Source organism: Mycteria americana, chromosome 17, assembly GCF_035582795.1.
Source record: "Mycteria americana isolate JAX WOST 10 ecotype Jacksonville Zoo and Gardens chromosome 17, USCA_MyAme_1.0, whole genome shotgun sequence".
NCBI classification, from domain to species: Eukaryota; Metazoa; Chordata; class Aves; order Ciconiiformes; family Ciconiidae; genus Mycteria; species Mycteria americana.
Genome location: NC_134381.1, coordinates 1,164,971 through 1,191,725, shown reverse-complemented (window position 1 = coordinate 1,191,725; position 26,755 = coordinate 1,164,971). Strand labels below are relative to the sequence as shown.

Here is a 26,755-nt window from a genome sequence, read left to right as displayed (position 1 = left end):
GACAGCTATTTGTGCTAAAATAATGATCAGTCCTGCTGTAGTTAGCCCCAGAGGCTTGGACTGCATCAATTAATTGGAAAAATTGTATGGGTTTGGTATGATGCCAGCGTGGACGAGGTTCAGCGAGTTGGCCAGAAGTGCTGGGGGGGATTGAGCGCAGAGCAAAAGAGGGGCAGGCGCCGGGCCGAGGAGCAAGGACAGGGGCTAGGGCTGGAAGGGGCGGCAGGAAGGGGGTGAGCAGGGCCAGGCTCAGGGGTCGACCCACTGTCCCTCCTGGGCGGCCATGCAGGCACAGTCCTCGCTAGCGTGGGGGTCCTGCCCGTCGGGAGTGACCTCTGCCTCCCACGGCCGTGAGCGGGCCCGAGCGCCCCGAGGGCGGCGGGGCGGACGCCCCTCAAGCCTCTGCCCCCGTCGCGAGTTCTGCCGGGCCTGGCTGCGGCAGTGCGGGGCGGGACGGCGCGGGGAGGCCCTCTCCCCGCCCCGGAGCAGCGGGGGCCTCCCTCCCTGTCCCCGCTCCGGGCGGGCCCGCCGGGGTATCCACGGCGACGCGCCGCGCGGCGACACGGGGCCTCGCATCCCACCTGCCGGATCCGGGAGCGCTGCCAGTGGGGCTGCCATGGCGGTCGGCGCCCGGAGAGTTTCCAGTCAGCTGGTGGCTGGCGGGAAGAGAGACGGAGAGAGCGGCCGGCTGCGGCCCCTGCCCTGGGCAGGGCCTGCCTCGCGGGCCGGCGGCCGGCGAGGTACGCCGCTGCCGCGGTACTGTGCTGCGGGCCTGAGCCCGGCGGGGAGCGAGCGGGGCCGTCGGAGGCGCTTCCTCCCTCCCGCCCGAGTACGATCGGGCCAGGGGCTCTGCTGGTCCTCCCGCCGCTGTGCGCGCAGGAAGGCCGCCGGTGAGGCACCGTGCCACCCTGTCCCGCCGGCTGGTTTTGTGTGCTTCGCTGGAGAGCCCTGTCCGTCCGTGGGACAGGGGAACGGGTGCTCTGGAGGCAATGCTTTCATGGCATTGCCTCGACGTAAGGAGAGGGGTCTCTGAAATCCAGGTTTCCCTAGGCCTGCCTCTCCCTGCTTGGCCTGTATTGGTGCCAAACTAGTTAGTTTCAGCTTATTTCTGAGTAAGGCAAGTGCTTTCCTAGCATCCCGTAACGACTGACAGCATGTTCAGAAGGTGAATCAGCCCTTACTGCTCTTCCGAGTATTTCTGTCACTCCATGTCCATGTTGGTAACACATCCACTCCTAAAATGCAAACTGGGACACAAGTTTTCAGATAATACCCTCTGCTTTCTGGCTTGGATGACTTAGTCTGTCCTCAGTCTCAGAAAATACTAAACGGTTGCTCTGGGTGCTGCTATTACCACCATAATGTTCTGGGGTTTGGGTTTTTTTTAAGCTAAAGGTAGTCACTCCTTTTATGCATCAAAATACCAGGACTGTGGCAAGGCTGCAAATTTTATTATTATTTTTAATGCACCAGGAGGAGTAAGGAATTCAGATTTTTATTTAAATGGGATTTATTTGAATGATTTTGATTAATTTACATGATGTCTGTTTTTGCTTTGAAATACTGAACACCTTGTAGTGTTTGTGACTGAAATCAATGACAATTGATCAAATTCCAGTCAAGAACAGTCAGATGAGCAGGTTGGTAGCTAAGGTTTTCTTCACTAAAGGCAGAGGGGGTTATGTACAACCTTTTGACTTAGCATCTGCTACCTTCATACAATCCAGCACTATGTTTACCTATGCTATGAAATTTCATCAGTGCTTTCTACTGAAGGGTAAAAGGGCCACTTCTGGAGTAGCAGTCATATTTATCTTTTAAGCAAGTGGTGTGTAAAGGTTTAATAATCCGGTCACTTCACCTGCATCTGACAATTGAGGACTTTATGGTTCTGCTGATTTCCCTTTTGTTTTGAATGCAGAATGCTAAATGTGTATTGGCATACAGGTCTTTATGAAAGCTGTTGAATGATTGAATAGATGTTGATTTAGCCTGCATCATTTGGCAGTGTATCCAAGGACATGAATGCTGAGATACATCTGCTGCAGTAGTGTGACCTACTGATTGCCACATGATGGAAGAGCTTCTAGAGAAATTGGTAAAATCCTGGCTGAGCTTTGAAGCCCGTGACTAAAATGGAGTTGAGACTGTGCCAGGTATTTTTGAACTAACGGATTCATCCCCTTCATGTCAGTTTCCTGCACCTTGTTAGTCCTGCTCTGTTGCAGTAAGGAGGCAATTTCCCTCATTTCTGTTCTGTCGGTTGTATCATTCTTGTTGTCTTCTTTTGTGGATTACAGAGATATGTGGGACAGTTCTGCATGGACCACTGCCAAGGGAAGGGGATTTGCTGCTGGCCTGATGGTACCAAATTCACAGGAGCTCTTTATGTTGACCACGTAGAAGGCTATGGGACCCTGGAATGGAAGGACGGCAGAAAATTTTAGGTAACTGGAAAAACGCTGTGCTAATACTGTGATTTCCTTCCATTTGAAAGTCAGCATAAGTAAAGGAAAATTTGAGTGTGGGTTTTTTCCAATCAGCTCCCTTACTGTTTTGGTTCTTTAGAGCCAAATCGTCATGCTTTCATCTCCAGTGAGTTAGGGCACTCTTTTCAACAGCTTAGCTTCTGCTATATGCAACTTTTGCATGGGGAAATATTGAAGGAGATGATCACAGAATAATAGAATCATTTAGGTTGGAAAAGACCCTTAAGATCATCGAGTTGAATCATTAACCTAACACTACCAAGTCCACCAGTAAACCATGTCCACATCTATTATGCACCACATCTACACGTCTTTTAAATACCTCCAGGGATGGTGACTCAGCCACTTCTCTGGGCAGCCTGTTCCAATGCTCGATAACCCTTTCGGTAAAGAAATTTTTGCTAATATCCAGTCTAAACCTCCCCTGCCACAACTTGAGGCCATTTCCTCTCGTCCTATCATTTGTTACTTGGGAGAAGAGATGGACACCCACTTTGCTGCAATCTCCGCCTTTTCCACCTCTTCCGCCTCAGCCTCTGCTTCTCCAGACTAAACAATCCCAGTTCCCTCAGCCACTCCTCATAAGACGTGCTCTCTAGACCCTTCACCAGCTTCTTTGCTCTTCTTTGGACACGCTCCAGCCCCTCAATGTCTCTCTTGTAGCGAGGGGCCCAAAACTGAACACAGTATTTGAGGTGCAGCCTCACCAGTGCTGAGTGCAGGGGCACGATCACTGCCCTACTCCTGCTGGCCATGCTATTTCTGATACAAGCCAGGATTCTGTTGGCCTTCTTGGCCACCTGGGCACACTGCCAGCTCATACTCAGCTGGCTGTTGACCAGCTCCCCCAGGCCCTTTTTCACCAGGCAGCTTTCCAGTCACTCTTCCCCAAGCCTGTAGCGTTGCATGGGGTTGTTGTGACCCAAGTGCAGGACCTGGCACTTGGCCTTGTTGAACCCCATACAATTGGCCCCAGCCCATCGATCCAGCCTGTCCAGATCCCTCTGTAGATTCTTCCTCCCCTCCACCAGATCAACACTCCCGCACAACTTGGTGTCGTCTGCAAACTTACTGAGGGTGCACTCGATCCCTTCATCTAGATCATTGATAAAGATATTAAACAGGACTGGCCCCAACACACAGCCCTGGGGAACACCACTTGTAACTGGCTGCCAACCTGATTTAATGCCCTTCACCACAATTCTTTGGGCCTGGCCATCCAGCCAGTTTTTTACCCAGTGAAGATTACACCCATGCAAGCCATGAGCAGCCAGTTTCTCCAGGAGAGTGCTGAGGGAAACAGTGTCAAAGACTACTGAAGTCTAGGTAAATAACATCCATAGTCTTTCCTTCATCCGCTAAGCGAGTCATCTTGTCATAGAAGGACATTAGGTTATTCAAGCAGGACCTGCCTTTCATAAACTCATGCTGACTGGGCCTGATCACCTGTTTGTCCTGTACATGCCGTGTGATGGCACTCAAGATGATCTGCTCCATAACCTTCCCCAGCACTGAGGTGAGACTGACAGGCCTGTAGTTCCCCAGATCCTCCTTCTGACCTGTGATGTGATACCATCTGTCCAGAACTAAAAGTCTGATGCCTGGAAAAGTTTCTTATTCTAGTATCTAACATATAAGATTTCAGTATTTATTCTCCTTCTTTGATGAAGAGCTTATTAGTTACACAATAGTCTCAAAAGGCATGTTAGGATGCCAGCAATACAAAACTGGAAAAATACGGCATTTTAAGAAACTAGAGATAGACAGCAACTGAAGTGCCCAGGTAGGTAGTCTGTTTTGCATCATTTTCAGACCTGATGTTGCTAGTAGAAGCTGGAAATCTTGTTTTCTAAGAGCTTGCATTCCTTCTTTGTTTTCTGAGAAGGTACATCCGAAAAGTCCCAAGCGTAGGGGATCACCGCCCACCCATTCCTACTGATCCCTGGGTATCTCTGCAATTCATCAAATAATCTAAAACATATAGAGAAACAACATAACAGTCTTTGCATTGAGGAGGTGATCAACAAGAACATAGCATTCTCACTGAATGTTGATAATGTGGCACTAATTACGGATTTAGAAGAGCTTTAATTTGAGTATATGATGTATAATCTAAACCTAGGGGAAAAACAGAGAAGCTTCAGATCATAACCATACTCAGAATTTTATTCCTGCCAATGGTAGCCCTTTTCTCCTGCTCCTTTATCTTTGTAATTAAACAATTCAATGTGAAGTTGCTAATTTTTGCTCTAAATAGCTGTTTTGAGGTTGTGATAGCTTAGTTGAACCTGCATTGAACCATATGTGTGATCCAGATATGCGTGAGCTGCTTAAATTTGCTAATGCTTATGCCTTACCTACTGTAGTGTCATGGCCAAAGTAGGATATCCTTATAGGAAGACTAAAACTCCTGTCCCACAGTGCTTTATTTGCTACTGAGATTCTTCTATTGGCATGTCTTGTCATGCCTGCAATGCTATAGATATCCTAAATTTAGTTACCATTTTAAGAAAAGAAATAACTGTCATTTCCACATTCTGTGTCTGTGCAGATGTGTGTCAGACATGTTTGTTTTGATTACGTTGGAAAATCTAACCAAAAACCTGTCTGGGCCTGAAAGGTAGCAGCATGGCTAAGGAATATAAAATTGGTCACAGAATAAAATTGAAATCTTGCTCAGGTCCTAAAACCATCAGGAAGTGTCATCTAAACATTACATCCTGCTGTAGTTAAATTTAGGGCCTTCCACTGTTCTTGTGCTGGAAGATTTGTGTATGCTATTAAATGGACCAAAGTGAATGTGAAGGCTTTGCTGTTCAGATTGGCTTCAGCAGTTATTGCTCTGTCACAGAATCACAGAATCGTATAGGTTGGAAAAGACCTTTAAGATCATCAAGTCCAACCATAAACCTAACACTACCAACTCTACCACTACACCATGTCCATAAGCACCTCATCCAAACGTCTTTTAAATACCTCCAGGGATGGCGACTCAACCACTTCCCTGGGCAGCCTGTTCCAGTGTGTGACCACCCTTTCAGTGAAGTAAAATTTCCTAATATCCAATCTAAACCTCCCCTGGCACAACGTGAGGCCATTTCCTCTCGTCCTGTCACTTGTTACCTGGGAGAGGAGACCGACCCCACCTCTCTACAACCTCCTTTCAGGCAGTTGTAGAGAGCGATGAGGTCTCCCCTCAGCCTCTTTTTCTCCAGGCTCAACAACCCCAGCTCCCTCAGCCGCTCCCCATCAGCCTTGTGCTCCAGACCCTTCCCCAGCTCCGTTGCCCTTCTCTGGACATGCTCGAGCACCTCAATGTCTCTCTTGTAGTGGGGGGCCCAACACTGAACACAGCATTCGAGGTGTGGCCTCACCAGTGCCGAGTGCAGGGGGAAGGACAAAAGGAAGTGGACCAGTAAGGCCAGAACCAGCCAGATTAGTCTAAATAGAAACCAGGCTTTAATTATACAACTTGTTTGATCTCTGACTGATACTAATCAGTTTACTTGTTTCTTAAGGGGCTGTACAAATCTGATGAGTGATATGGACCAGGGATTCAGAGCTATCCAGATGGCTGTCAGGACGGTGGCTTGTGGCTCAGGGATCATCTAATTAAATTATATACTGAAGTACCCAGCTATTTTTCTGTCTTGGATTATCCAGCACAGTACAGATACATTGATGACAATTCTCAAAAGAAGTATATTTCAGTTGAGGAAGACCCATTTCTCCATAAATATAAACATCTCCCTTTTGATTATAAGGATATTGTCCCTGAAGGAGTCTTTGCATATTCTTGTAACACAGATTATTTTACTTTGAGTCGCGCCTTCCTGGAAGAGTGTGATGCTTCATATTTTCAGAACACCCCAAAGCTGCCTGAGGAAGACCTTGGCCTATTACAAATGTACCCCCCCCCCCAGGTTAGAATGCAGACGCCTATATATAAGCACGGGTAACTGTTGATGATTTGTTTATTATGCATGGATTTTTTGAAATCATTATCCATGGGTGCTCATTATTTTCAAACTTACATTGCAGGATAAAAGCTGCACTCCAGATTATTTTTTATGGTCTTGAGATTACAAGTTGCCAATCAGGATTTTTTTAAAAAAGAAACAAATAACACAGTCATATCTCAATTCACAAATTTTATTCCTTTAAGTTAAACATCAGTTTTATCCTGGTTACAACTATAAAAATAATCTCATTACTCTTTAGCATGTCAGAGTTTCTGGAAGTGCAGTTTTGAAAGGAATTAGGAGGCAAGGGCTGTAGAGACCTGTTCTGACCTTCCCTGTTCTGAGAGTGTAGTGTCTTGTGTAGAAGTAGAAATATGGAGAAGCATAGTTCTAGATTTTTGAAAGCACTGAAAATCTGGGCAACGATACCTTTTTGTGGTTGTCTTTACTCTTGTTCTCCTTCAAGGCTATAAAAACATGATGCAGCAAGTGTACAACTAGCAGAACTGCCAACTGCATGTCAGTTTTTATGTAGCTCAGTACTTGTACGTGGAGATGCTCTTTCGGCCCACAGAGTATTTCTTTATTTGCTTTTTTGATAGGAACACAAGCTACATAGGCATATTTTATAGTCATAGTTAAAGCAGGTGATGGAAATTAAATCATAAACAGATGTCATGAGTGTGCTTGATAAATTTGTTCATAGAAATGTGGTAGATTTTGTTTTCTTATTTTAGTAGATGTTTGATGGCTGGGTATTTTTAAACTCCTCTGTAGCTAAAATCTATATGCTGCTGCCAGTACCCCATACACTGGTTTGCCTTTCTGCCAGTAATGTAAGCAAGCTTACACTATCCAAAATATTTTTTAAAATGATAGCTGGCCTTATTTTTCCCATCTGGCTCATCAACATATTTTATTCTTGATGTGTTTTTTCTTTAATTGCATAGTGATCTAAGAGTACCTAGCTGCTTAAATGTGTTTTTTCTCCTTTTGACTCTCTAGCCCGTGTCAAGTGGAGTTCACTTCAGATGTCAATCTCATTCTCAATGGAGGCCACAGTACTTGTGGGCCTCCAGGCCCCAGGGACCTTGCCTCAGAACAGCTAATTCAGAAGGCGACAGGAGGACACTATGATGGGGTATTCTGAGGAATGGGCTTGCTCATCCACACATAGCTGACAAACATGTATACAGAGCACTTGCTGCTGCTGCTGTAAGACTCTAAGCATGACTGTTTACCACATGATGAGAAAATTCCTGGTATAATAGGATGGATTAAATTCTTCTCTTGTTTCATTACATAGTATGAAAGGAATGTTCAGTAAAAAGGGAAAACAGAAAAGCGGTGTGGCATGAGTAGTGTCTTTAATGACTGCTATCATGCCAAACTGCACAGTAAATAAATAACCTAAAAGAAGCCCTTCAGTAAATATTAGAGATTATTTCAAATGTCAGGTTTGATTTCAGGTTATGATTATGCAGTGGACTACATCTATGTTCTTGGATGTGACTGTGCTCTTAGTATTTTTTTTCCTAGTTGAAATCAGATTCAGACAGAGTTGTTTTGTTTTTGCTGAAAAGTGGTGGTGGCTAGAAACCATGCATGCACAACTTCAGTTTCAGTAGGAAGGGGATGAAATCCTGCCCCCCATGCCTTTTTCTTCATGCCCTTTTCAGCTACCTCAATACTTGGCATTCATTGTAAATGACTAGCAAAATCTAGATAATAATTTAGAACACTGTATTTCTCCTGTAGCCATCTCAGTTCACTTTTAGTCTCTTTCTGTGCACGAATCCTCACTGAATTCCTGTGAAATCCAGTAGTTAAAATTTAGCTGAAAAATGCATGTTCTGAACCCTGTAAGACATGGTTCAGTATTGTGTTTCTATTTTGTGGGAAATACACATTTGAATTAGCTAAGCAGTGTAGAGCATCACTACTTTAAAACTGTGTTGTTAGTTCTTTCCGTGTCAAAAGCTAAAAGTGTGTACATATATGTGCAAGTATGGATGTTTCCCGTCTACAGGTTCATTCCCACAATGATATTGTCAATCGTCTTGATAGTGGAGCTGATGTGAATAAGTGTAGTGATGAAGGATTGTCTACTCTTTCCATGTGCTTTATTCTCTTTTATCCAGAAGAATCTTTTAAGGGTAATATCGCTGAGAGGAGCTTGCACAGTTACAACTTTGGTTTACTTCTAATCTAAATGACAGAATCATAATGTATTATTTCCTCAAGCTCTAATCTTGCTTTTTAAATTTACTGCATATACTCCCTAGGAAAAAGTCAGAACTTTTATGCATTTTGCACTCTGAGGATGCAGAATAATCTCTACTTTCACTGCTAAATCCTAACTCGAAGGACCAAGCTCCAATGCATTTACAAGCTTACTCTGCAATTGAAATAAGGCGCTGTATCAATAGCAGAGATGTGAGGCTGTGTTGGCTAAGTGTTTAACACAATGAAGATGCAGTGGGGCAGTTGATGGGAATTACAAAAGTGTTAAGTAGAACAGTTTGATGTAGGTGATTCTTCTGGTACTACATAATCCTGCTGGCATCGTGGAGGTGGCTAGTAAAAAGCAATTTTACTGTCACAAGTTGGCTGATCCTTGGGGAGTGCTCACAAAGGAAGAGTCATATCTCTGGCCTTCCTCCTGCCACAAAGAGAAAAGCCTGCTCTGGACTTCCTTCCTATGTAGGAACACGATACACTTTTTGTAAGAGTGCAAATCTGGAAATGAGTAAGAAAATGAAAGCAAGGGTATCACCAGCCAGCATGAGAAAACAGATAAAAAAGGGATCTGGGTGGGAACTGTGTGGTCTTTGAAATGTTTCAGTGGAGTCTAGAAATGGAAGGGTGCTGCTGAGACTTTCACATGAAGCTAGACAGGTAGTGGCCCATGCCTTGAGGAAACTTGTTGGAAATTAAGTACAAAATAATCCTTGGTTGATCTAAAGTCACTGTTCCAGTTCCAAGACTATGTTCAAGTAATGGCCCATTGCTAAAGTTGCAAGACTTTTATGGGAAAGGGAGAAGGGGAGTGAGAGATAGCAGCTGCTCAAAACTGCACAGAAAATCAATGTGGAGCTATTACTTCTCATTTTGGAGGTAATATGAGGTAATTAGGAATAGAGAGGGATATTTCTGTGTTGGTTTGTGTCTGTCACAGTCTCTCAGATTCCGCAAGGTAAATGTACATTGCTTTCACTTTTCCTCTGAGTTGAATATGGATCCAGATTTGGAAACATCAGCCTTGTAGATCATAGTTCCAGATTCTCATGCAAGCTAATGGAGGTTGAAAGTCTGTAAATGTCTTGTTTTATTTCAGCAATTTTTTTTTCTTTTAAGCTAGGTGATGTATACTGGAAGAAACTTTTACCTCTTCTAAACATGTTTTAGACACAATGGAAATTGAACAAGAAAAATATTCCGTTATTTTAAGAGATTTAAAAAAAAAACCCCAAACGTAGTTACAAATTACTTCTAAATGATTTCCCTAACAGTTGTTAACAAAATTCCATTATCATTATATGCTGTACTGTGTTACTGTTCTGATGTGTTAATATGCTGAGTCATGAATTAGAAGAAGATTTTTTTAATTTTTGTAACCTCTTTCTTTTTTAAAATCTTTAAGTAGAATGAACAATCAGCATCCTCAGGAACAGTCAATGTGGCTGAAGGCACAACCTCAGAGTAAGTCTCATGCACTACAAATTGGAGATCAACTCCCATAAACCCTTTTGTATAAAGAAGGTAACAGTGTTTTAGATATTTCACAGAAGTGTGCATCCATTGCAGGGAAAGATATTTTTTCTTTGTTTAACAGGGCAAATCTTGTTTTCATGCTAGTAGAAGCCAGTCATTGTTTATACAGTCTAATGTAACTCATGTCAGCAGTGGGCAAAGACTGCAATTGAAAAGTATAGTTCAAGCAAAGAACATGATGCTTGAACAAGACAAGATTTCTTGTTAGTGAAGTGTGAAAAGCTGCAAAGTATGCAATGGACACTGGCAGTGTAGTGTAGACGTGAGGAAGGAGAATATATTCGCTTTATTTTTTGAAGTCTTGACTACATGTGAACTTGCTAGTTGTTTTCTGCATCTGTTCAGCAGGGTCACCTGAAATGTAGTCCAACTATTTTGCCTTTGAGGATCTTTGAAAGGGACACATTTTGCTTTTTGCTTTGCTTACAGAGCAGTCACCAAAGATGATGAAATTTTTGTGTTGGGTTTTATGGCAGTGTAACTTCCAAAATTGTAAAGTTTGGAAAAAGTTTAACTTCCAAATTGAAAACTCCTGGTTGGCCTTCTGGCCTTCATCCCTTACATTTTACTTTTCTGGCACATCCTCACAACTCCCATGATTCTTGCTGTCTGAAATATTTTGCATATTGCATGTTATTCATTGGAATATAAAGATCCATTGAATGTAGGGCTTGTGGGTAAAGCTGAGTTAATACCATGCCTGAAAAGATGAGTCTCCACTGAGAACACTTTGTGATGGAGTTTCTGGGTGATTTTTCAAGTGCTGTTTGCCTTTTTCTTTCTCTTTTTTTTTTTTGGTGGTGTCAGATTTTTTTTGGGGGGTGTGCGTGGATATTTGCCTCCATGGAAGTGCAGATGGCACCTGGATTATACTGTCCTACTCTAGTATAGCTCCTGTTCCAGCTTTTGTTTAAGGGAAATGCTGTACCTTTGTTTTCTTGGGATGGATGAATGAGGTATGATTGAGGAAAGAACCTTCCAAGGAGTATTCGATGGCAGGAAGGAGGAGTATGTTTCTTTCATTAAACAGGTATAAGACTAAATGTTTACAAGTCAGACATGAGTGACTGGTGGAGATGCAGAGAACCTTGCCGAGCTTTGCCTGTCTGTTCCCACACTAGGGCTTTTCATGACCACAGGGACTGCTTTTGCATGCCACTCCTTTAGTTTAGAGGGCTGAGATACACTGACAGTGCTGTCCCCCCTTCAGGTCATAATGTTGTTGCCTGGGTGGTGTAGGGCAGTTCTGATGCGGCCCTAAATACTGCCATGTCTTCCCTCTGCTAAGTGACAGTTTTCATGTCTGTTACCCGGGAGGCATTTTAGTCCAGTAGCTTTTAGAGTTTTCTTGGAAGGTGCTAATACATTATTCTAGTATTTTCCATGTCAATTCTAGACAACAAAAGAGATGGAAAACAATCCAACTGCTGCTTCATCAAGGTGCAGATCCCAATGCATCCTGGGTCCCACCACATCTTCTGTATTTTGCTGTTAAAGCCACAGATGCAGAAGCAGTGAAACTCCTCTTAGAAAGGGGAGCCAGGACTGATGTGCAGCTTCCATCCAAGGTTTTACTGGATTATAATTCATAATGTGGGATTCTAGATGTGTACTGCAGCTTTAGTGCCCTACTGTAAAATATCCTGCATGCCAGAATCAGCTTTAGAATGTCCAGAAAGCAGTTTAAAGCAATTATCCTGTACAAAGGTAGGGTTTTTTTAATAGAAAGAACTCAAAGCTCCTTTCTCTCCAAGTTTTTTTTTTCTCATTATGTTTCCTGGTTGCCAAGCTTGTGAGTGGCTGGGGAATATTTATGCAGCTTCTCCTCAAGTTGGTAATAGCTGTTGTGATATTTAGTAGGCTTAGTGTCTGGGACCTTTAGTGTTCTGCAGTCCTATAACTCTAGGCTCTAGGTTTATGGTGGCTGTTTGTGAGACACAGCATGTGGGAAGAGTGAGATTGGATTATTCTTTGAAAAAATATGTAGCACTGTTTAAGTGCTGCTTGTGAAAAACAGGAGTCTTAATGCTATGTTTATGTTTTCAGTTAGGGGGGTTAACTCCTCTCCACATAGCTACCTCAATTCCTGGGGAGGAAGGGGTCCAGATAACACAATAGCTCCTGCATTCTACCCCAGATCTTAATGCAAGGGCAGAAGATGTAAATGAGATATACGGTCCAGACAAGGTATGTTGCTTTTGAGCTCATCCTCTTTCAGCTGTTGAAATTCAGATTACACAGGAAGTTGAGATTCCTTCCTGCTTGATTTCACAGTGAAATCTTTGCATTCCACTGAAAGAACCTTTTAAAAAAAAAGAAAAAGGCACTTGAGGTCTATAGTATTGGGTTGCAGTAAACATATTCTTCTGGTTTTGGTGCCCCAGAACATTTTGCTATCATGCCTCATATAAGGTAGAGTTTAGAAGTCTCTTGTGTATAGTCCAGTACAAATGCCTGAAGATATGACTGCAGAAACAGGTATGTCTGTGATGGGACTTGCTTGTTTCATATCCATGGAACTGGCCTAATACTTCTTTCCTTATTTCTCTTTTCCTTGAACCCAGGTTGTCTCTTCTAGATTCTTGCAGCATTTGCTGTGCCTCCCGGTTGCAGAAGGCCATCCTAGCAGTAGACTTTTTTGGTAGTATAGCACTTTTTAGTTAGAGTTGCCAGCACTTTTTAGTTAGAGTTGCCATTTTTTAATGATAATTCTCTACTTCTGATGGAGCTATACCAGGAATACAAGCTTTTTCTGGCATTTGACACCTGAGAAATTACTTTAACTTGTAGTAACAAAATCATGTAGTCAGAGAACATTTGAAAGATTGGAAGGGACCTCTGAAGATTGTGTAGTACAATGCTCAAAGCAGGATCAATTATAGCAAGTTGCTCAGGATCTAGTCCAATTTGGTTTTGAGTATCTCAAAGGGTGGAGACTCCACAACTTCTCTGGGCAACCTGTTCCAGTGGCAACGCTTTTCCTAATGCAGGCCAGGATGCTGTTGACCTTCTTTGCTGCAGGGGTGCACTGCTGGCTCACGTTCAACTTGTTCCACCAAGACCTCTAGGTCCTGTTCTAGAAGGTTTTTTCCATCTGGTCAGTCCCCAGCATGTACTGGTGCATGGAGTTATTCCTCCCCAGGTGCAGGGGAGGAATACAACAATTTTCTTTTGTTGAATTTAAGAAGGTTTCTCTCTGCCCAATTCTCCAGCCTGTCCAGGTCCTTCTGAAAAGCAGCACAACTGTGTGGTGCATTAAACCACTCTTCCCAGTTTTGTATCATCTGTGTACTTGCTGAGGGTGCACTCTGTCCCAGCATTGAGGTCATTAACAAAGATGTTAAATAGTACTGGCCCCAGTATCTGCCCCTGGGGTACAGCACAGGTGGACTTCATGCTGCTGATCACAACCCATAATCCACCTCACTGTCCAGTTGTCTAGTCCATACTTCTTCAGCTTGTCTGTGAGGATGTTATTGGAGACAGTGTTGAAAGCCTTAGTAAAGTCAAGGTAAACAACATTCACTGCTTTCCCATCTTTCACCAAGCTGGTCATCTTATTGTAGAAGGCTATCATGTTTGTCAGGCATGATTTCTCCTTTGCAAATACATGCTGACGACTTCCAGTTACCTTCTTAGCTGTAGTATATCTGGAGATAGCATCTCAGAAGATTTTTCCATCAGATTCCCAGAGGCCGAGGTGAGGCTGACCAGCTTGTAGTTCCCTGGTTCTTCCTTCCATTTTGCCAGAAATGCAAAGAAATTCCTCAGAAACCTCCCCTGCTCGCCATGACCATTCAGAGGTAACCAGAGTGGCCTTGCAATGACATTCGCCAGCTCCCTGGCATACCATCAAGTCCCAGGCGCTTAAAAAAGGAGTTGGTTTATGTAACCGGACTGATAAAATTTATCTTGTCATGATAAGGACAAGACTGTCTGCAGGAGAGGGAGATTTATGTGGCTTTATCAGTTTGTATTTTAGTACTTTGTCCTTTAGTAAACAGGAGAACTTAATACCTGTTTATCAACAGTACTTAGTCACAGAATGCCAGACATAATGTAAGCAAGATTTACTTTTTCAAATATCACTTTTGTTTTTAATACTGATCTGGTGACCCTATATTCATAGACCTTAAATGAATGACATGTGAATGAGCTTGACTCAAGGCAGGCCCTTTGTGCCTGAAAGCTTGCTTCTTCACTCCCTCTCCCTACACTGTATCACTTGGTCCAGTAAAAGTTACTAATATCTATCTCTCATATTCCCTAGACTTCTCCAGTGGTTTTATTAAACTTCTTAGTGTGCAGTGCGAAAGCTGTCTAGCAGATGAGACCTGAATATAGAGAAGAAAGTAGAAAAAGAGTGACTGTTGTTTTTGTGGGGCTGAACAAGTCTTGTCCGTGGTTTATTGTCTGTTAACTTGTCTTTAAGCTATGTTGCATATGTGCACATCATTTCACTTCGATTCCTCAGCCTCAACCAGAGCAGCCAACTTGACAGGTGGTGTCACTTTGCAACTGAAAAATGAAGCAGGACCACCACAACAGTACTCCTCCTCCTATAGTGGTCCTGTCCCTGAAGAAGGTGGAAGGAGTGCATTGCATACTTCATGCGAAAGAGAGGATAACAGTGAGGTAGGATCATAGCATCTGAGGCTCTGCTTATAGGGAGTGGTTCTAAGCTAATCTAAAATGACATAACTTGACATTGAAGACATTTCATCCCTGTGTGTAAGGAGCTAATTGAATACCAGGAATAAACTCCTTTTCTACTGAATTATTAGCGTTGTACTGATTAAAAATCTATGAGCACTTGAGGAAAAAACATTTCTTAAATCATTGGACTTCAGTCCTCAGTCTTTAATAGTAGGACCAATTGTTCTCTGGGTACGCAGCCCCCCGAGTCAGAAGATAGGGACAGGGACCAGAATGGAGCCCCCATAATCAGGGGGGAAACGGTTAGCGACCTGCTACGCCACTTAGACATTCACAAGTCTATGGGGCCTGATGAGATCCACCCAAGAGAGTACTCTTGGCCTGATGAGATCCACCCAAGAGAGTACTTCTTACTGAAGGAACTGGCAGAAGTGCTCACCAAGCCCCTTTCCATCATTTACCAGCAGTCCTGGCTAACTGGGGAGGTCCCAGTTGACTGGAGATTAGCAAATGTGACACCCATCTACAAGAAGGGCCGGAAGGAGGACCCAGGGAACTACAGGCCTGTCAGCCTGACCTCGGTACCGGGAAAGCTGATGGAGCAGATCATCCTGAGTGCCATCACATGGCATGTAGAGGATAACCAAGGGATCAAGTCCAGCCATCATGGGTTCAGGAAAGGCAGGTCCTGCTTGACCAACCTGATCTCCTTCTACAACAAGGTGACCTGCCTAATGGATGAGGGGAAGGCTGTGGATGTTGTCTATCTAGACTTCAGTAAAGCCTTTGACACGGTTTCCCACAGCATTCTCCTGGAGAAACTGGCTGCTCATGGCTTGGACGGGTGTGCTCTTCGCTGGGTAAAGAACTGGCTGGAGGGCCGGGCCCAAAGAGTGGTGGTGAATGGAGTTTACTGCAGTTGGCGGCTGGTCACAAGTGGCGTTCCCCAGGGCTCTGTGTTGGGGCCAGTTCTGTTTAATATCTTTATCAATGATCTGGATGAAGGGATCGAGTGCACCCTCAGTGAGTTTGCAGACGACACCAAGTTGTGCAGGAGTGTTGATTTGATTGAGAGGAGGAAGGCTGTGCAGAGGGACCTGGACAGGCTGGATCAATGGGCTGGGGCCAATTGTATGAGGATCGTGCCCCTGTACTCGGCACTGGTGAGGCTGCACGTTGAATACTGTGTTCAGTTTTGGGCCCTTCACTACAAGAGAGACATTGAGGTGCTCGAGCATGTCCAAAGAAAAGCAACAAAGCTGGTGAAGGGTCTGGAGCACAAGTCTGATGAGGAGCGGCTGAGAGAACGGGGGTTATTTAGCCTGGAGAAAGGAAGCTGAGGGGAGACCTCATTGCTCTCTACAACTGCCTGAAAGGAGGTTGTAGAGAGGTGGAGGTCGGTCTCTTCTCCCAGGTAACAAGTGATAGGACGAGAGGAAATGGCCTCATGATGTGCCAGGGGAGGTTTAGATTGGATTTTAGGAAATTTTACTTCACTGAAAGGGTTATCAAGCATTGGAACAGGCTGCCCAGGGAAGCGGTTGAGTCGCCATCCCTGGAGGTATTTAAAAGACGTTTGGATGAGGTGCTTATGGACATGGTATAGTGGTGGTTTTGGTAGTATTAGGTTTATGGTTGGACTTGATGATCTTAAAGGTCTTTTGCAACCTATATGCTTATGTGATTCTGTGATTCTCTTTGACAAGAGGAAGTCCTTTAGTTGAGTTTCTGTTGGTTAATTGGCCATTAACTTAATCACCCACAAGGCCAATTTGAAGTTGGACAGTCTTAGTTTTGGCATGCACTAACCTCTGTGCTTTTGATTTTGTACTATAGTAACATTCTTCTAGCAGATTTGGGCTGCATACAGTTGGAGAAAGGTACTTGAGTGAGGAGACCTAGTTCTTCAGAAGCAAACCTACACATTCCTTCTGGTGGCAGGATTAATGAGATTTGCTAATCTGGTTGTGAAGAGGTTTCATGTATAACACCACTGTGCTTGGGGTTCTCAGCCATGAGAAAGTGGACGTATATTTTTACTATAACATCATAGTTTAGGTAAAAGGTTTGAATGTGTTTTATGCTGCTCATTTAACTAATTATACTATTATTATTAAATTCAATATTAAAAGGTAACTTTATTATCATCTAATTCTACCTTTTTCCACCACATTTGCCTACAAAGCATGCCAGAGGTGTTAGCCGCCTCCTTTTAAGGCATCAGGCAAATCCAAACACATTGTGGAGTGGCCATTCACCACTTTCTTTAGCAATTGCCAGTGGGAATCACCTGGTAAGCATCTTTAAATTCCTTCATTTTTTTGGGTGTACTTCTCCATTCATGTCTGCCTTGTCTGATGAGAGCTGAACTACATAGTGAGTGGTGCTTGCAATCATACATTTTAAGTGAAAATAATAAAGTTTTCACTTTTCTTTCAAACCTATGGATGTTTCATGAGCCAAACTACAGGATTCCTAAAGTAGGAAGTAGTATGAGGTAGCCAGCAATATTTGGGTAGGACTCAGAAGGGACTAGCATTTGGAGAACTGTGTTCATTTCATGACTCACAAGAACATTCAGTTCTTTTAAAGGCTGCCTCCCTGCCCAGAGCAACCCAACCAAACACCAAAACACTTGCTTCTGGGTATAAGACAAAAGTGTGGCCATTAGATGGTAAGAAGTATGCTGTTCTATGAAAAGATTAGTGATCAGTCTTAGGAAGGATTTGGTTGTAATGAGGCTCAGCACTCTACAGATGAGGCTAATAGTTCACACAGTAGAATCCAGTGTGTGAAGTTAGCACCTGTCTTCCCGAGCAGGGAATGGACTACCTTCTGCCCACACTGGGCCCATAAGAGCAGGTCCACACCAGCCAGCTTGGTGCAAGAGAGCATATGTAGCCAAAGCATGTGGTGAAGCAGATGTGTCTGCAGCGCTCTACCTCTCTTGGAATAAAGCTTGGTGTGTCCAGGCTCCTGGCTCATATTCTTTGTGGAAAGCAAGGCAGGAGGATGATGTGGTGAGACTGGCTCCCCATAGAGAGCAGCTGTTGTGCAGCCAGCACACAAGGCCATGGCAAGAACACTTGTAAGGGGGCAAGTGTGACTGACTGTAGCCTAGTGCTTCAGATAAGCTGAAAGGGGCAGGGTTGGAGTGTGATTTCTGCTTCTCTGTTTACTTCTCTCCAGTACAAAAGCACACAAATAATCCAGAGAAGCATTCTCTTAGAAACACAGCCATGAGCAAAGCTAGGGGGAAATCCTTTTCAGTATTTTTGATGAAATCTACATTCTACCTTTTGTTCTCTCACTACAATATTTATATTTTACATAGGATAAATGGTAGAACATAATAGAAAATATCTGTTGTGTGTTGTTATTCTTTAACTATATTCCTTTCACTGGAAGGGTATCAAATATCTATAAAAATAAAACTGGATGCAATGTAATATGGTGCTAGAGTGTGGACTACGTAAGGGGTTGTTGCGTTAAGAGTTACTGTCGCATACAAATAGGAGTCTGAGGAGTGGCTGGGGGGGGAACCCTCCTGTTGAGTCATGAGGTTCAGACAGGACCCCCTTGCTTTCTAAACTCCTTCTCAGAGAGGAGTCTAGGTGTGGCTAGGTCCAGTCTTAGTCTCAGACTTGGTCAACGGTTTATTTTCTAAGGACTGTTTGTATAGCCACTTATCAGAACCAGAGCCCTCTCAGGGCTTTCGCTAAGGTGACAGCATTAATTTACAACATTTTAAGTCTGGTCGTGTCCAGCGTACTGAACTTCACGATTACGGATTCACTAATAACGTGCTTACACCTCCAGTCTAGTCGTGTTACATGAACTATCACGGCCACACATAAAGAGTCTGGTCGTGTTCAATGAGAACTACGATGGCTAGATCAATGAAGAGTGCAGTTTATTAGAGCAACAGACACACAGATTCTTTGGATTACCGGTGATAAATTCACTGTCTGCAAAGCACATGCAAATACCAAGAGTATGAGTAACATGGTCGGACACAAACGTGTTAAAAGATAATAAAGCGACTCTATAGAGATTTCTAAGTTTCCCGGGGAGGCACTTGGTATAACCAAGTGTTTGACTCTTACCGAAAGGTGTCCCGATGAGGGGGAAGAGAGGCTCAGCCTGTCGACTGATCCCAAACGTCAGAGTGATACACGATGGTGTCTTCCCTAACATTCTCTTTCTCTTAAACCATTTTATACTATCTTTCACCTTTCAGGTGGAGCTTGAGTGACTCTAGTCATACATACCTTTGTTTAGGATTGGTGTAAAGTTTTCTCGCTTCGCTTTTAAAGGTATAAGCTAGAAAAATTCAGTGTGCAAGCTCAGTGAGGGGTGGTCACACCTTGGAGGTGGGTAGCTTTTGGGATGGAGGTGTGTTTTGGTATTATAATGATGTTATAATGATGTTGTAATGAGCAAAGTTCACCAAAAGGACAGCGTTTTGTCAAAAACATGGCAGGCTGTTGGCCCAGGGTAGTAAATATGCAGCTTATCAGTTCCATGACACCTTTAAGTTCCCATATGATTGCAGAGCCTGGCTGCGGCATCTCCACACTGCTCCACCCTCCGGGCAGCGCCTCTTAGAGTCAGCACACCAAGTTCCCCTGGCGTTACCGACATCTAAGGTTGCAGGCCTAGGGAACTTCCATGGAACGGATTCCTTACATGTCAGCCGCATTCCACCTGGGGAGCTTCTTCAATGCTGTGCCTTACCTAACAGTGTGAATATAAGTTCTAATTTCTAAGTCACCTCAGCACACAGGGGTTATAATAGTAGTGGCTACAACTACTATTATAACTCCCACAGGGGTTATAATAGTAGTGGCTACAACTGCATACAACATAAAATAGATTCTGTATCAAGTTTTTGAACCTGAATCTTTTTCCTTACACTGTCTTCATAATTTTTAAGACAGTTTTGGTATTTTTTCTGGGCAAAAGTGTTTTCTTGCAACACAAAAATTTAAATTTCATGACTTTGAATGAAATAGAAAGTCCCATATCCAACAACCTCAACTGCTTCTTGCATCTTCTCACAGGCTAACGTCTGATGAAGTAATGATCTAGTAGGCTGTAAGCGATCAACCTAGGTAATCATTATCTTTGTGGTGAAGCATTTTTTTTAAATACACTTTATGAATCAGACCAGGTCATTTTTAAAGCTACCCTCTCATGTCTTTGATACTGTTGTTTGGTAAAGTATTCCATGATGTCATTATTCATGCTAACAGAAGTGAAAACTACTCTCCGGTGGACTAAATTTTTGTGTGCTACTGAAGCTATAACAAATAGTAGCAGATATTCCAAGTGTGCTGTGGTAAATACTGTAAAGCTTTAGGGTCTTGACTGATCTGGCTAGGGTCTCACTCTCCTGCTGTAGAACTGTCCATAACGGCTTCTCCAGCCACTAATTTGTCATATTTGCATATGCACATTTGCAGGCAGTGGTTGAACTCCTCAAACATGGGGCTGACTCAAATCTGCCATGAAGTGGAGCAGTAAGAAGTGCCCTCTGTGGAGCTGTCAGTATGGCATATGAACAGCAGAGAACGACAGCACATAGGATTGCCTTGGTGAGATAATATCTGCATGTTTGTTGGTTTTTTTAACTTCAGAAAAACAGTGATTTTTGCCAGACACATTGAGTCCCCTTTCTCTTAATGGGTAAGCTGATTTTTTTCCCAAAACTATTAATTTGTGTCTGTTCCTAATGCTGTTTGTTTCTGTCCTGAGGAACAGAGGTTTTGTATGGAAATTAATTTTCATGTTTGAGTAAAGAGGATAACCTCCTTGTGTAGAAGAGGAAAAACTACATTAAAGTCAAATAGGATGGTTGTAGTGCCCACAGCCCTGTCAAATCCAACTGTTACCTTGTTTATAAGCACAACCAGCATTCACGTGAAGAGAGATGCATTGTGTTTGCTTGTTATTGTAAAGTGGTCAATACCACTTGCGATGAGTGCACTTTCTCATCTATGATGAGATCAATGGCAGCGTTTGGACTTGTGAAAATTGGAGTTTTTCTCCTCATCCCAGGGAGCACAGGGCTGATCTCATTCAGGGTGGAGGTGAGGAAGGCTGCAGCTGAGGGGTCTGGGAGCAGAGGCAATTTCCCCAGCTGGGTTCTGTTCTGCCTCCTCCCTCAATAGTTTTCCCTCCTTCATTGTTGCTGCAAGATTGTGAGATATCCAGAAACAAATAGCAACTGCCTGCGAGAAGGTTTTACTTACAAAACACAATTAGATTTGACAGCTCTAAAGGGGCAAAAGAAATGCGTGGTTAGGTGCACAAAATAGTCTCACAAATAAAGGTTAAGCTCTGATGCTCAGTCTTGTCTCTTTAGCTGTGATATGAATGCAATTTTTTGGGAAGGTTTTCTTTTTGCTTGAATGATTTGCTTTCTTCAGGTTGATAAGCTGCTTGAAGCTGGCGCAGATATCCTTGCACCAGGTACTCTTATGGAAGGACAGAGAAAAGCTGTGGAAACACCTTTTTACTATGCCTATTACAAATATTATCAGGCATGACTTCAGTTCCCATATCTTAAACTACTGTGCATTTGCATCTATTCAAATACATGGCCTGTTGTGTCCTTATGAATTGTCTAGGGCCTTGTTCAGAAACTTTCAGGGAAATTTGCTTTTTCCCTTCACTTGTTGTGAGACTTGGTTCAGCACCAAATGAAACATTAATCACTTAAAGTCTGAATACCTCTAATAGTTTTGCCTGTGAAGGCAATCCTTCCTGTCACATATTATAGTAAGATTCCATCCATGATTGGATTGGAAAGAGTTAATTGTAATCTTAAACCCAGGCATTAAAACCAAAAGTGATATGTGTTTCCATGAGTCTACAGTCAAATCAGGAGAACCTATTATGGTTATATAATAAGGTAATTTTAGATGCATTGTAAGCTATGATAGGACATTATTGATCAAACTTTAAAATAATGGATTTCCTAAATAAAATACATGTTTAAATAAAACATACATTAAAATATGTATTATATGTTATATATTGTATATAAAGTAACTAAAATATGTATTTACTAAATAAATAAATGTATTTAGTAAAGTCGTCCTTAATCACTTATTAATCACTTACAAAAATAATCTTATTTTGAGGTATAACTAATAAATTTCTTCCTGGTGCTTTTTTTCTGCATATATTTGTTTAAAAAAACTTTTAAAAGGCATTGGATTCTGTGACAGTTCTAAATAAACTAATATAAATTTTTTTTAATAATTTTCTTATTAACAATAAAGCTTACATGATAAGAAGATTGCTTACCTCTGGAACATAAACAGTAGTTGTTCTGAAAAGAACAAAAGTAATGATCTACCTCATTCACGGAGCAGCCTGCTTAGAGCTAACGAGGGCCTTTGCATCCCACACCAATGTTTTATGTAGACATTAAATTGTGGTTTCTTTGCTTGCAATCACAGCTGATCCTCAAAAAGGAAAATAAATTAAGCAATTTATAGCTGTAATCACTGGTCAAACTTGATCACCGTGCTCCACCTTACATTCCTGCCTTGCTCTGGACTTTTGTCTGCATTCTCCTTGCTGGCACTCGCTACGAGGAAGCTGTATGGAGAATTGAGGAACATAATAGTGGACAAGCAGTGCCTTCTAGCTGTCTTTTTATTTCCAAGAAACTTTTTGGTGCTTCCAGAAGTGCTGGGAGAGGAGCTCTGCAAGATGAGAGCAGCTTCGAAGTGCAAGGTCCTGCACATGGGTTGGGGCAACCCCGGTTATCAATACAGGCTGGGGGATGAAGGGATTGAGAGCAGCGCTGTGGAGAGGGACTTGGCCTTACTGGTGGATGAAAAGCTGGACATGAGCCGACAATGTGCACTCGCAGCCCAGAAAGCCAACTGTATCCTGGGCTGCATCAAAAGAAGCGTGGCCAGCAGGTCCAGGGAGGGGATTCTGCCCCTCTATACTGTTCTTGAGACCCCACCTGGAGTACTGCATCCAGCTCTGGGATCCTCAGCACAGGAAAAACATGGACCTGTTGGAGCAGGTCCAGAGGAAAGCCACAAAAATGATCCGAGGGCTGGAACATGTCTCCTGTGAGGAAAGGCTGAGAGAGTTGGGGTTGTTCCAACATGGTCTCTTCCTCTTGGCTGTATGGTTTCTTCCTCTTGGCTGTGATGTAGCAACTTGGCTCCTTTTTTCTTGGCTTCTGAAGCTTGTTGATGGAACATGCATTTTATTATGTATACAGTAGACAGAGCCAAGCAGACTTTTAATGAAGGTGGGTCTTGTGACTAGTATTCTAATTATCATGTCAGAATACTGATTTTTGTTTTCCCCCTTGCCGCCTTTTGTTGGTGTAGTGGATTCAGCCGTTCATACACATGTTTCAAAGAAAGGAGGGAGCCATCATGTGGAAGAAGTGAGGTAGGGCAGAGATACTGCACTCAAGTATTGACTGTTCTTAGTCAAAAAATACCATGCCCTGTTTTTTTCCTCACCAAAACTATTGTCACTCTGCCATTTTTCTCCTTGCTAATTTTCCTCTCTAGTCTATCCAGACTTACCAGCTGCAGTTAGCTTCTTTCATTGCTGTGATCACATCACTCTTTTTCAGCTTCAGATTTTGCCATGAGTCTGTATAATGTTCAGTATTCTTGTGGGAAGCAGCGTGTCCTTGTGTTTTAAACCAGTTAATGACATCAGTACCTTAGAGTAGTATGCAAATGCTAAGAAATAGGCCCATACAAATTTTGTAGCTTACATTTCTCCAGAAATTGCGGGAATGACTTGTACAATTTGAATGTTATTCTTCGAACTGTGATTAACAAAAGTTTGAATAATAATGCAAATACTTGCCTCAAGGATAGTGAATTCTGTGATCAGTTTCTCCTACTGCAGGGAATTCACAAGCTTCTGAACTTTGTCTCAGTATTTGAATCAAGAGGAAGTAACATAGGTGTCAGGAATTGGGGCACTTTTGAAGACAGAAATTTTGAGGTAGCTTTTTTGTTGAACTGAGATGGATCAATAATAGCGTAAGATGCAGAAATAGCCAGAAGAACATAACATTCATAAACTTAAAATCCAGAAGGTTAAAGTAGCACACAAGTCCCACTGAAAGCCTTAGCCCAAGCACTCTTCGGTTTATGTTCCAACTTTGGAATAACTGTTGTGGTGCAGCGGCCTGTGAGTATTCCTGTTTGTCTCTGCAGTATTCCAGTGGGTTCTATGAGGGTTTTTTTTAAGTTTGCAAGCTTGGCTTTGTTACCTCTGGCCATATATAATCTGGTCTGCCTGCTAGTTTCAGAATGGACATCTCCAGACACAGTGTCATGCGAACACTAAAGCACACATTTTGCTAGTGTATGGCAGGATGTGAATGTTGGTTTGGTAAAGGTTTGGGCATGTTTCTCACTAGGACACTTGGCTTTTCTGGGGGCTGTTTCTGCGGGCTGGCTTTGCAGCTGGTAAGCAGTCTGTTCCCCACAGACTCCTGTCTCTCTCTCCCCCACAGGGTCTCTTGTTTCTTTACTGCTGAACATTATTGTTGAACATTATTTCTATATTGTAGCCATTTTGATTTAGTTTTACTGTGATCTGCAAATATGCTGTCAGCTTGAGGAAAACCCTAAGCAAACAATAATGCACTTTTGTTTTACACCTACCTTTGTTCTAGACTACCATTCTTTAAATACTGTCAGTGTGGACGTTCAGTTGGTGTTCAGCTATCATCTTGCATGCATTGTCATGAAGTCTTCACGTGCAGTGAGACTTGCAGAAGGAAATCCTGGAATGAGCGGCATAGGCAGGAGTGCTTGGGATTGCTGGGTAAGTCTGATTGTCATTACTATATGAGTACAGCGGTTTGTGCATGTGTACTGACCTGGGTACGTCTTCCTTGTGGACCAGTAAAATGTGTTTTATGAAGAAATTTAAATAAAAAGGTTCAGTTCATTCACTTGAATAGCTGTGGTTTTTGTAAACCCACCAGCTTTAAGAGAGCTGCTACTGTGTCATTACTCTCAGTTTCAACAGAGAAGAATCTTTAGGGTGAGTGCAGAGCAAAAGAAATTCTCTAAGACTAAAGTTAGCTACTGTGGACATCAATAGACAACTTTCCAGGCTGAAGGACCACAATAAGCTAGGCAGAGTGGAGCTTCCGTACAAACTCTACCTCTTAATCACCTCTATCTGTATATTAGAAGAGAAGTCAATGAGATTTCTCACTTTTATGCATGGAATTGTTGATACCACACTACTGTGGTTCTTGGAAACCACACACGTGCTGATAAAAAATGAGGCCACATTACACACACACCACATGCTACACAGCAGTAGAAGACTAGCATGGTAGAAATTATACTATTTTAGTTATATCAGCTGCTCACATAGATTGAATGAGAAATCTGTCAAACGTGAAGATGGATACAGAAGTGCTGTATTCACAGACGTTCTGTGATTGATCTGTCTTCTAGTGGCTGCCTGGGATGGGACTTTTAAATCTGGATACATGTAAAACCCTGTGGGTTCGGGATAGTGGGGTCTGTCCCACTGGAGTTAAGTTATATCAAAAATACATGCTTACTAGTATGGGCTCTGAATAGAATCAAACTTGAATAGAATAGAATAGACATCGAACTACAAGGACACATGGTGGGTAATATGGCAGCTGTACTGGAGGACTTAAACATGAAAAAAATTACGTTCATTTAGAAAACAGAATTTTACTACCTTGTCTTTAAAAATGTAATGTGTTAGGGATACAGCTGGGTGATGCTAGGATATTAACTAGTAATTAGGTAAGTTACTGCTTCTTTTTGTAGTAATGCCTTTCCTGTATGGCAAATGTCAAATTTAATTCAATTCAGAACAAGTGTGAATGTCTCCCTGTAGACAGAATTTTTCTCAGCAATAAACAAACTTCCTTTTAAGTAGTGTCTTCCTTTCTAGTTAATTTTGAGGTAGAAAGGTTTTTGTTTGTTCCTTTGTTTTGCTTCTTTTTTCTCTCCCATGGTTGTCCTTAATTTAAAATGACCTGAAATTCCATAACTCAGACCAGTTTGAGCAATTCAGTCTGTTGCTCTGAGAGCCTCTGATGCCCTCTGCCATGTTTTTTGATTCCCGTGCTTTCCACTGTAGGGCAATGTGATTAGTATTTATTTTGTAACTTATGAGCAAAACTCTCAATGTTTAACTGAGTCCTGAAGTAACTAATAGTCAGTATTAACTGGAGGATTAATACATTCTCAAATATGTTTACTAGGAGAAACAAATTTAATTTGCCCTCCCATTTGTGGTCATTGTTTGCTAGGAAGTTTATAGGTGAGTAGGTAGCCACAGCTACCTGAAAGTTGTGTCTGTTAACATCACATTTGATAAACTATGCCAAAATAGGAACTTCCTCAAGTCTTGTACCTGCTTCCACTTTATTGTTCCAGAGAAACCGAAGGTCACCCAAAGACATATGGGTGGGGTTTTTTTTCTCCAGAGAAGAGTAGAGGTCAAGCAGCTCCAGATGCAAGCAGTGCAAGATGCAGAAAGAATGTCACTGGCAAAAAGGGGGGAAATGGAAGAGAAGGAAAAGATGAAAGGAGAAGTTAGAAGAAAGAGTAAAGTTGGAATTGGTGGAAGAGAGCATCAGAGGAAGAATGACTGACTTGTTTCAAGTCACTCCTACTGTTGTGTGGACAAGTTTTAATACCACTGTACTTTCTGCCTTGTACTCCAATGCTACTAAGGTTAAAAGTGATCTAATTTGACATGTTTTGAGAAACTAAAGCCAAAACATCTTTCTAAGATACAGCATATGAGCTCAAGAATGATAATGCCATCAAAAACCAGTGTGTGTGGGTATATAAAAGTTATGTA

General features: G+C 42.6%; 1 protein-coding gene across 1 annotated transcript; it reads left to right on the top strand.

Annotated features, from left to right (window-relative positions):
• Positions 1 to 283: 283 nt before the first annotated feature.
• LOC142418325 (ankyrin repeat and MYND domain-containing protein 1-like) lies at positions 284 to 26,543 on the top strand. Its single transcript, XM_075519996.1, is given in 20 exon segments — positions 284 to 829; positions 2,301 to 2,447; positions 6,008 to 6,444; positions 7,457 to 7,593; positions 7,596 to 7,666; positions 8,481 to 8,646; positions 9,297 to 9,349; positions 10,098 to 10,153; positions 11,622 to 11,793; positions 12,272 to 12,416; positions 14,700 to 14,860; positions 17,067 to 17,174; positions 20,347 to 20,478; positions 21,313 to 21,426; positions 23,248 to 23,306; positions 24,100 to 24,106; positions 24,189 to 24,250; positions 24,564 to 24,715; positions 26,376 to 26,485; positions 26,487 to 26,543. Coding segments are annotated over 20 exon segments (2,892 nt in total).
• The last annotated feature ends 212 nt before the right edge of the window (positions 26,544 to 26,755 follow it).